Raw genomic sequence first — 11,434 nt, 5'->3', positions numbered from 1 at the left:
CCGCGCCCGCATGGAGAGGCGGGACTCGCTGGCGACGACGAAGGAAGCGCTTGGCGGTCCGCCAAGCACTACCATCTGTCGTAGTTAGGGTGGCCACCAAGCCCGCCCAGTCCCGATTCCGATGTTCATCGATGGCTGCCCGAATCTCGCGTCGCGCCCTGTTGAGGCGGCGCTTCGTTTCTGGCTGCCGTGTGAGCTGCCACTCCCGGAAGAGGCGATTCTTGTTTGTTATCGCCTCCAGGATAGGCGGCGGGAGTTGGCGCGACATGTCTCGCGGCCGGTTCGGCCGCCTGGGGGTGGCCGCCTCCGCCGCAGCTAGTGTATGCCGCGTGAAGAAGGCTAACGCTTCTTCAGCCCCATGCACAGTGGGATCTGGCGCGCCCTCGATTCGGGCAAGGACCTCGTCACGGAAGCGCGTCTCGTCGATGCCACGGAAGTTGCGGCGGACGGACGGCAGAGATGCACCGATGACGTCCATGTCGAAGACCACCGGGAGGTGATCGGACGACATGGCACATCGAACGGTGACCGAAGTGAAGTGCCCAACACCTTTGAGCACGGCGATGTCGAGCACATCTGACTGGCCTCGATGGGGGAAGACAGTGGGATCATAAGGCCCCAGTACTATCGCGCCATGCCGCTGTGTGGCGCGGAGGAGTCGGCGGCCGCTGGCATTGGTAACGCGGGAGTTCCACTGCGTGTGCTTGGCATTCAAGTCACCCGCAATGAAGACTTTCCCGCGCAGAGCCAGCAGGGCGTCGATGTCGGCCTCCTGAAGCAGTCCCCTCGGCGGCCTGTAGGCCGCAACGAAGGTGATCACCCCTGCCGTCGTGGTGACAGCCACCCCAGTGGCCTCCACTGCAGTGAGGGGCGGAAGCTGAACGTCATGGTGCTTGAGGGACGCCTTGATATAAATAGCCGTCCCCCCGCCATGCGTCAACCTGTCGGTGCGGTAGCACCGATAGTTGGCCACCTTGACATGTGTCCCCGGCTTCAGGAAGGTCTCGCACACGAGGCAGATGTCAATTGCCTCGTCGCGCAAGAACTCCCTGAATTCCCCTTGTTGGGGGACCAAACTGTTTGCGTTGAAAGCGCAAACGGTGAGGCCATGGATGTGGCGATTATCCATGACGCGGCGGGGTTGCAACGCCGGCCTGAAGGGCCGACGTGACCGCGGTGACGAGCACCGGTAGCTGCTCTAGCAGCTGGCTCAACGACCGCAAGAGCGAACGGAGCTCGGCTGCATCGGTGGCCGAGGGGGCGGCGTTGGCCGCTGGGGCGGCCTCCGCCACTGGGGAGGCCGGTTGCGGCAACTCCGTAGTAGACGACTGCCGCGGAGCGTCGGCAGCCGGTTGCGGCGTAGCACGAGGTGCCGTCGTCTGTTGTGGCAGTGTGTCATCGGCATTCCAGCGTGCAGCGGCATGGGTGGCCCGGCCCGCGCGCCGGCGACGCCTGCGCGGGGCGGCAACCCGCGCGCTCTGCGTGGGTGGTGGGTTGGCCTCCCCCCCGGGCGAAGCCGGGGACGGCGCGGCCGGTTGCCTCGTCTCGCCCGCCGCCAGTTCCGAACGTCTGGCGGTGGCGGCTGATGGTCCGCCCTTGGTGGCGGCAGCAAAGCTGGTGGACGGGTGCACCTTACGAGAAGGAGCAGCCCCTCCGCTCCGGTGGTTTCGGCCCCTTTTAAAGGCCGAACAGCCTCTGTAGCTGGCAACGTGCGCGCCGCCGCAGTTGCAGCACGTCGGCTTCTCTTCCTTGGCGAGCCCGCAAGACTTGCTCTCGTGCTGTCCCGCGCATTTGACGCAGCGGGGCAACATAGAGCAGTAGCGGGAGACATGGTCGAGCCTCTGGCAGGAAAAGCACTGGGCCCTCTTGCCTTTGGCCCGGAGAGGTTCCACCGCGACCCTGACCCGGCCGACTCGCTGCACCTGGAAAATCTTCCGATTTTCCAGGTTGTCGACGAGGACAACCTGGTACAGTGGCATGTCGCGGTGCGTGCGTGGGGACTTCATCAGTCCGGTGGACCGGACGCCGAAGCCCATGTCCTCGAGTTCTTCTCTAAGATAGTCCGCCCCAAACTTGAGTGGAAGGTGGCGGAACACCACCTTCAGAAGTTTGAGCGGCTCAGAGGGGTGCGTGTAGCACGGGAGGCCATCTCTGGAGATGGTGTCCATCACCGCGCGGTACTCCTCGTTGGAGGACACCGTGACCTTGTAGAGGTCACGGCCAGCAGTCTTGACAGTGGCGGACGTAGCCGCCCTGTCTAGTTTTTGCTGGAACTCCTTGTACCCGCCCGCCCATTGGATGACGATGGGCGGGGGCTTCTTTTGGGCCGACACAGGAGGCGCGGCACCATCTTCAGTCGCGTCCACACTGGCCCCTGCGAACGCGTTGGCGGTCGACAGCGGCGTCGGTTGCTGCAGCGCAGCAGCCCTGGCAGTGCGCCGCCTGGGAGGGGCGACAAAACCATCCTCATCCGGCTGCCGGGAGGTGGCAGGTGGACGAGTGGGCCGCCGCGTCGTCGTCGGTCTCGGCGAGGCGGCGCTCGCGGAGGAGCCCGCGATAGTCGTCCCAGACTCCGTGGTGGAAGGGCGGGAAGCCCTCGAGGCCTTCTTCCGCGGCCTCGCTGTGTCGGACGTCTGAGAGGGAGTGTCGGAGTCGTCATGCGTCATAGCCCGGCGCTTTCTGGGCGCACGGGCAGCGTCAGAGTCAGTGTCACGGCGCTCTGACTCGGCTATGGCCTCAGCCAAATTTGCGTCAGGCAGGTCGATATCCTGCATCTCGGCGGCCGCAGCTAGCGTAGCCACGGGCTCTTCTCGTGTCTTGGGGACCAGGGGTGCAGCCGGGGGCACATCGACCTCTTCAGTGGTCGAGGCCAGCGGCGCAACTCCCGCCGAGGCCGCCACCGCCGGGACCGCAGACTCGCGCAATTCAACCGGCGGGGCTCTCGGTGGCACACCCGACACTTGCTGCCTCGTGTACGGCAGAGTGGCACCCTTCCGAATGTGACAGAAGGCGAGTATAGTCGCCTCGTCGTCCTTTCGACCCGGGTAGGAACCCCCGTGAGCGAGTTTGTTCATAAGAATGAACACTCGATCACGAGAGAGCACATCAGAATCCGAAGAGTCATTCCTGTCGTGGTCAGTTGTCGTAAGCCGGTTCGTCATAAGTGGGGGGCCGGATGGGGCCGCCACCGGGATCAGCTCAGTCGCCTGAGCTGGCCCCGACGGGCGGCGATCCGCCACACCCTTCGCAGGTAAAGCAACCTCTCTCAACGACATCTCGAACAGCACTCGCGTCGTGCGTCGTGCGTGCGTGCGCGCGTGTGCCGGCGCCGGCTGCTGCTTTCACTAATATTTGGCCTCATATTTGAGGGCCGGTTTTTGTGGAGGGTGTTGTCTGTAGACATTTCCTCGTGCCTAGTGTGGGATTTGTGATACTAGTTTTGGCCTGTTTTTGGTATGTCCTGTGTGTGCAGTGAACACGATTTTTTGTATAACCTATAGGGCAGATTGCCGGTTTTTTTTTTTTTAGATTTTTATTTTTTTTTGTTTTTTTGTGTTTTGTGTGTTTTTTGCAATTATTTTTTTTGATTATTTTTTATTTATGTATTTATATATTTTTATGGGGTTTTTGTGTTGTTTTTTTTTTTTTTTTTTAATTTTCATCTAGTGTAAGGATTTTTGGTCTCTTACACCTAAACTGTTGTGGGTCATATTGCCCTAGACCACTGATTAGCTCGTTATGTGAGCGGTGAGCCTGCCTGTAGAATGCTATGGAGAGTTCTTTGAAGCGCTCTCTCAGTGGTTTTAGACCGGTTATTTCATGGAGGTCATTTGTAGGGAACCTATTGTCTACGTGTATGGCTCTTTTAAGGGCCCTGTTTTGTACGGTTTGGAGCTTCTTGATGAGGTATTTTGCTGCGTAGCCCCACACTGGGCACGCATATTCTAATATGGGCCTGACCAGGCTGCAGTAGACCCTGATACCTAGGTCGCCGGAAAGGCCGCTACTGGCGTTTAGGATTGGGTATAGCACCTGTAGCCTAGTGCTTGCTTTTTTCCTCAGGTTGGCTATATGCGTTTGCCAAGTGAGTCGTTTATCTAGCGTGACTCCGAGGTATTGTGCAGAGTTCCTCCATGGTAGATTCCTGCCTTGGAATGTCAGCACCCGGGGAGGTCTGTATCTGGGAGGTCTTTTCCCTAGCTTTTTGGTGAACATTATCGCTTGGGTCTTGTCGGCGTTGATGGTGATCCGCCATTTTTTGGCCCATGTTTCCGTCTTGTCTAAGATGCACTGGAGGCGCGCGGTAGCGACATTGCGATTCCCACTAAGAGAGAGGAAGGCGGTGTCGTCCGCGAACTGTGCATTTTTAACATGCTGGGCTGTGGGGGTGTCTGCTGTGTAACAGTTGTACAGGGTGGGCCCTAATACCGATCCCTGGGGTACTCCCGCTCGTATGTCCCTTTTGGAGGAATATTTGTTGTCGACTTTGACTACAAACGTTCGTCCTGTTAGGTAGCTTTTTATTAGTTTGACGATTGCCCCAGGGAAACCTTGGGTATATAGCTTATACAGTATACCTAAGTGCCAGACCGTATCGAAGGCTTTTGCTACATCTAGCATAACCATTCCACAGTAGCCTTTATAGCTGTGTGCTAGGGTAGCGGCCTCTACTACCCTCATCAGCTGTTGTGTCGCAGAGTGGTTTCTTTGGAAGCCAAACTGCTCTTTCGGTATTATCTGTTCCCTAGTGAGGTGCTGCTGAATAGGGAACAACAGGAGGCGTTCATATAGCTTGCTCAGGGTAGGGAGAAGACTAATTGGCCTATAGTTTTGCGGGAAAAGGGGGTCCTTACCAGGTTTTGCGATCGCAATTACTTCCGCGTGTTTCCACGCTTTTGGAAATCTGCGCGATCGCGTGATCTCGTTGAAGATGTCCGTTAGGAGCTCGATTGCAACAGGTGGTAGGTTCTTTAATATTTCATTTGTGAGCACGTCGTGGCCAGGCGCTTTTTTTGTGGGTAGTGTTTTTATGGCGCCTACTACGTCTTCTACTGAGAAGGGTGGCAGTGCGTCATCTTCATCGTCTTCTGCTGCGAGGAAGACCCTGAGTTGTCTTCTGACGATGGCTTCGTGGGCCCTATCCTGTGCCTCTGCCGGTTGGAATTGTCTTTCAAAGACGTCTGCGAGTGCGTTTGCCTTGTCAGCAGCGCTAAACGCGAGGCCGCGCTCTCCGTGCAGAGGCGGCATTTTTGCGCGTCTTTTAGTAAATTGCTTAGTTGCCTGCCACAAGCTGTTGTCCTCCACCTTAAGGGCGGACAGACGAGCAGACCATTCGTTATTTCTGTGGTCGTCGAGTGCTGCTCGCAGCTCTCGTTGCAATCTATTTAGTAGTCTCCTAGTACCTGGATTTCGGGTCATTTTCCATTCTCTCGCGATCCTATTTTTGTGTCGTATTTGTGCAAGCAGGTGCGGGGGTAGTTGCCTACTTTTGGGTGCACTTTCGGGGGGCCTCGGGGTGGCCACTTCCGCTGCTTGCAGGATCGTTCGAGTCAGGTGTTTGAGGGCCTGTTCTGTGTTGTCCCTGTTCGGAGGCGGGGTGTGGGTGATGTCTTCCGTTAGTCCGTCTCGGAACTGTTCCCAGTTCGTTCGTTTGAACGATGGGCGTCCGTTCTGGATCGGAAGCCATTCACCCACGTCTATTTCGAAGAGTACGGGATTGTGGTCGGATGACATTTTGTTCAGCGAACTCGCGGCCACAAAGCCCGTAATCCTCTTCGTTATAGCTATGTCTATAACGTCTGGGCGTGCTCCGTTTCGAGGGAAGAGTGTGGGTTCTTCGGGAGCCCACACATTGAGTTGGTGTGTGCGCGCGAGTCTCTGTAACTGGCGGCCAGCTCTATTGGTTCTCCTGGAGTTCCAGTCAGAGTGTTTTGCATTGAGGTCTCCCCCAATTAGGAGTTTGCCTCGCAGCTGGGTTAGTGCCGCTATGTCGGGTTCATGGAGTATGACACTTGGTTTCTTATAGACTGCCACTAGCGTGAGGGGGCCGGTGGCAGTTTGGATTTCTATGGCTACCGCCTCTATTGACTGTGTGTCAGGGGGAATTAACTGATGGTGGGGGATGCCTCGTTTTACATAAATTGCAACCCCGCCTCCGTGTGTTTGCCTATCCTTGCGGTAGCTTGCGTAGTTTGGTGCCGAAGCTTTCACCCCCGGTTTGAGGTGGGTCTCCGACATCAAACACACGTCAATGTCCTCGTCTTTCAGAAATTGCTTAAATTCCTGTACCTGTTTGTGAATACCTTCAGCATTGAAGACGCAGATGGTAAGCCCTTGGATATGTAGGCGCCTATCCATGGTGGGGGGTGTTGGGGGTTTCGGTAATTTTCGCAGCTAATTGCGAGGACATTTTTGCCATTGTGGCTGATATTTCGGCGAATTGCGCTGTTAGCTGCTGCATCATGGAGAGTGTCGTCGTGACTGCCCCCATGAGCTGGTTCATAGAACTCGCTAGCAGCGCAATATCGCCCTGATTTGCGGGAATTTGGCTACTGCATGTTTGCTGGTCACTGGCGGCGGCGAAGCAAGATTGCCCTTTGTTCAGTGGTCCGCATATCATGCCTTCTGCAACCCGTGGCTGGCTGGCGGGCGCAGGTCCTTCCGGTTTTGTGGTTTGGTGCCTGTCGACGGTGGGAGGGCCAGTCGGATCAGTACTGGCTTGTTCTGGGGTATCGTTGGTTGGGCTCAATACGCGAGAATATTGGCGCCCGTCAACTACACTTGTGTGGCGGCGGGTTGGAGCGACAGTCTCGCTCAACATCCGCTCTTTTCTGGTGTGTTCTGTTGGCTGTTGTTGGTTCCTCCAACCGTTTCTCCTGCCCTTCGTACCTTTTCGTGACTGTCGTTGCGCTGTGTGAGCCTGCTGCTTTTCTATTGCTCTTAGGATGGTGGGGCATCTGCCATAGCTGGCTGGGTGTGGGCCCTTACAGTTATAGCAGACTGGTTCCCCTCCATCCTCTTTTTTGGGGCAATCTCGGGACTGGTGGTTTCCTGCACAGCGCACGCAATGTGGGGGCATTGTGCAGTCCCTGGCTACGTGATTTACGCCCTGGCAATTGTAGCACTGCCTGTATTTGTTTTTCTGTCGTAGCTTCTCGACAGTTACGTCAAGTGACATTATTTTTTTTATCTGGAATACTCTCCTATTCTGAGGAGTGTCTTTTAGAATGGCTAGTTTCAGGGGCCAGTTTTTCCTGACGTGTGTGACCGTTGTCACATCGAAACCCTGTCCCACAAGTTCTGCCTTGACTTCCTCGTGGGACATCTTTTTCAGGGTACCCCTGATTACTGCCTTAATAGGCTTTTCATCCACTAGCCTAAAGGTGTAATAGGGGATGTTTTGTTCTTGCAAGACATCCCTCACCTTCCTGTATTCCTCAGATGTTTTGACAAAGATCTTTACTTTGTCGCCGCCTCCCGATTTTGTGCTAAACTCTCCGTTTCCGAGAGAGTTTCTCAGCAGATCTTCGAGTGCCTTATAGGACTCCGGGCATTCTGCAATTATCGGCGGTATCTTGAGTTTCTTTGCTCCCGCTTTGACCGGTGGTCGTACTGGGGGGGCTTCTTGTGGGTCAATCGGTTCGAACCGATTTCTGCTTTCTATTGGGGGGGGCAGATGGTCTTGGAGTGAGGAGCGGCGAACCGTCCTTCTGGCCTGTTCGAAGGGCGGTTCGTCGCTCGGGACGTCGCCTGGAAGAACTATGTCGCTCTCTCTAACTGTTTCTTCCACCATCGGCATATCTAAGAGGGCAGTTTCCTGCGCGCCTCTTTTTGCCGATGGGGAGACCGCCAATGCGTCTTCAGATTTGCTCTTACGCAACTCTTTCGGACTGTCAGCGTCCCTAGCACTACGGTTTCTCTTCAGGGACGTCCTTTCCCTGTCCAGGGACTGCAGTCTGGGTGTGGGGGTCTCTTTAGGGAGGATGTCCCTCTCCCTGCGGTGTGGAGGATTATACCTGGCTTTCCTCTCTGGGGCGAGTTGGGCAGGGGGTGGCAAGGCTTTGGTGGGGAGGGAAAGTGCTTGGGTTAGCGGTGGTGAGCACACCAAACGTGTGGGTGTATGTGGTGGTGGAGTAGAGTTCTGCTTAGCGTTGCCATCTACGGTGTGGATAAGTGTGATTAGAGAGCCTCCCGCTTGGGGAACGACTCTCGCTCCTACTACCTTGGTGGGATCCATGTCAGGACGCCGAATGGGAAGACAAGCCGCCAAAGGGGTGTCGGGCGTTGCCTTCGTTGTCACCGTTATACGTATCCAGCAACAACACCGACCCTAACAGCCTACCAAGCGCGGGTGGCTGGCCAGTGACCAGGCCCTGACTTGGAATATGCCCTACGCCTCGGAGGAGCAGGTGGAGTACCTGCGGCAGCAACAGACGCCCGAAATAGCCGGAAAACCGGCCCACGACAACAAGAAGGCACGCACCAGGCCGCGCCAACCAACAGCAAGCAAAACACAACGACAATTTGCCGACAAGCTGTTGCCCCAGCCTCTGGTGCATAAGCAACTCGACGTGAATGATCGTCTGGGCTTTAATAAAAGCGCAGCCGAAACACTCCTCTTTTGTCTCCCGTGCAAGCGGGGGCCTATGGCTGACAGTGCGCAAGTAAGAGGAGCGAGCTCAACCCTTGACTGCCACTCAGCGAGTGCCGGCGCCGGCGGGGTGGGGGTCCTTTATGGGCTCGGGTGCGGCGGCCGGTTGCGCGCGCGCCCCATTGGTCGGCGGCCGCAGCAGGGCGAGCTGGTAAAGGTGCGGCGGCGGCGTGCGGCGGGTGCCACTGTGTGGGGAGACGCTGACTGGAGCGGAGCGCCTGACTGACTGACTGACTGCGCGTGCCTGCCTGCCTGCCTGCCTGCCTGCCTGTTTGTTCGTGATGCCGCCCAAGACTAGCGGGAAAGCCGCCAAGAAGGCTGGCAAGGCGCAGAAGAACATTTCGAAGGGCGACAAGAAGAAGAAGCGCAAGAGGAAGGAGAGCTATGCCATCTACATCTACAAGGTGCTGAAGCAGGTGCACCCTGACACGGGCATCTCTTCGAAGGCGATGAGCATCATGAACAGCTTCGTGAACGACATTTTCGAGCGCATTGCGGCCGAGGCTTCTCGCCTGGCGCACTACAACAAGCGCTCGACCATCACGTCCCGCGAGATCCAGACCGCTGTGCGGCTCTTGCTGCCTGGCGAGCTGGCCAAGCACGCGGTGAGCGAGGGCACGAAGGCGGTGACCAAGTACACGAGCTCCAAGTAAGGAGGTGGCTCTTGGAAATAGGAGGCTCGTCCGCGGCGCGGCGAAGAAAAGAAAAAACGGCCCTTTTCAGGGCCACCAAAATGCCTTTGCGGGAAGGGCGGAATTGTTGTTGTTGTTGTTGTTGTTGTTGTGAGCGGGTGGACGGGCGGCACAGCTGTAGCTGTAGCTTGTGGTGTGGTGTGGTGCGGCGCCGGCGCCTTTGGTTTTGGTGTGACGTTGGGATACGCACTTTAGGCCACAGCCGGGTCGTGGGCGTGGGTGTTTCGAGACGTGTTGGTGTTAGGGGGGCGGATCGCTGGAGTTGGCTTGTTTGATATATATATTTTTTTTTTTTTTTTGTCCCCTTTGTATGGTATGGCCGGAGGTGTGGAACGGAAAGCAAACCGCGATTGTCGGATGTCACACCGTTGGTGGCGAGGGTGAGAAACACGTTGCCGCCTACAGCTGCTTCTACGCCGAGCGGGTGGGTTAAGTTAGTAGTTGGTTGGTTGGGCGACGTAAAAGTGGAGCGTGGAGGTGTGTGTGAACGTGAGGAGACACGCATTGCATTGTATTTGTACGCGCGAGGTGAGTTAGGAGACCACGCGCCACGACGTACGGTGCCCTCTTTCGACCTGACGTCTGACGTCTGGAGGCGGTGTCGTCATTCTGGATGTACGTGTATTTTCCGCTCAGTTGAGTGAGGTGACGCGAGACGACGGCGTCGGTGGTGTTTTTGTTTTGTTGTTGGCGCCCCGGGGATGAAGAGGGGCACCCGACGGTAACGAGAGGTTGCACTTTGTGATCGGTCGAATGTCCGGGGAGCGAGGAATAGGGTGGGGGGTTGAAAAGAAACGCCAGTGTAGGGCAACGGGACGGTGAACGTTCCCGTGGTGTCGGAGGTGTGCAGTGGGGGGGAGGAAAAAAAAAAAGCGCGTAACGGCGCGGCTGCCGTGGTGGAAACGTTCTCTCCAACTGTGGTGGTGTCCCCTGTGTGTTTTGTTGTTCTCTATATCGTGTGTCCCCTCGCACAAGACGCTCTCTGGGCGGGTTTGATTCATTCATTTTTGCATAGTCACGTAGCGTAGAATGGAATGCGCAAGAGTTGAGTGAGACTGGCGACGGTATATGGTCTGAGCAGCGTCAGCTGCACTGCACTCCCCGGAAAAGAATCTTGGATGCCGTGCTAACTGAAATTTGGTGGACGGGGTTCTCAAGGCTGTTTTGCTATTTTCTTGTTTGTTTGTCTCTAGTTAAGATGGTGAAATGACGTCGAAGAAGCAGTATTGCAAATACTGTTATGGAAATGCCCTAGTTTGATGAAAGGAAATGTGTGTTGAATATACAGGATGGTAAAGACCAAGTGCGTTGAAAGAAACGTTGTGAAGGAACGAACGTTCCCTGAATTGGTTTCTTTTTGTTCCCGAGTTGTGTACAATGGACGACGGTTGTGCCATATCGCAGCATTGCATCATCCCCAGGTTTGATTTCAATTGAGCGATAAAAAAAGGAAAAAGAGAAGAACAAGAACACTATCGAAATGGTCTATGGTGTGTGACCCACAATTGTTGTCTTTAAATCACTTACCCAACCATGTCGTAAAAATATTTTTTTTTTTTTTTTTTTTTTTTTTTTTTTTTTTTACAGTGGCTGCCGAATGACCTAGATGTAACAGAGAGAGAGAGAAACACATGGCGTGTCAGATGTTTGTTTTCTTTTCCCCCCCCCCCCCCCCTCTCGTCAAGTGGCAAATGCGAACACCGTCAGCTGTAATTGACGATCGACACTAGTATGGCGCGAAAAGGGGGTGCGACCTGTGCAGTTGTGGGTGAAACTTTGGGTGATGGGCTGTCATGCGGCATCGCGTGCGTTCATTACCCCTCGGCGGCGGCGGCGGCGGCGGCGGCGGCGCCGCAGCTCCGTCCAGCTCGCGCTCTCGGAAACAACCCTCTCGTAATGCCGCGTCTCCTCCGTCACTGCAATTTTCAAAGGGAAACCTGTGTGGCCGGTGGGGGTGTGTCAACCGTTGGCCCTCAAGCTCCGCCGACAAAAAGTGTTGAGTGTATCCAGTGTGAGAGAGGTTGACGCTTTTCGTGGTGTGTGTGTGTGTGTGTGTGTGTGTGTGTGTGGCAATGTTTTGAAAAGTTTGCAA

General features: G+C 55.9%; 1 protein-coding gene across 1 annotated transcript; it reads right to left on the bottom strand.

Moving 5' to 3' along the window:
* Positions 1 to 1,231: 1,231 nt before the first annotated feature.
* Positions 1,232 to 3,275, bottom strand: LOC126314045 (serine/arginine repetitive matrix protein 1-like; the record flags this gene model as incomplete). Its single annotated transcript, XM_049992368.1, has 2 exons — positions 2,140 to 3,275; positions 1,232 to 1,674 (listed from the first exon to the last, which is right to left on the bottom strand). Coding segments are annotated over exons 1-2 (1,579 nt in total), but the record flags the coding sequence as incomplete, so codon positions are not given.
* Positions 3,276 to 11,434: the final 8,159 nt, after the last annotated feature.

This window comes from Schistocerca gregaria, unplaced genomic scaffold (genome assembly GCF_023897955.1).
Source record: "Schistocerca gregaria isolate iqSchGreg1 unplaced genomic scaffold, iqSchGreg1.2 ptg000523l, whole genome shotgun sequence".
Lineage (NCBI taxonomy): Eukaryota > Metazoa > Arthropoda > Insecta > Orthoptera > Acrididae > Schistocerca > Schistocerca gregaria.
Note: the sequence above shows the minus strand (reverse complement) of the source record. Positions and strands in the feature narration are given on the sequence as shown.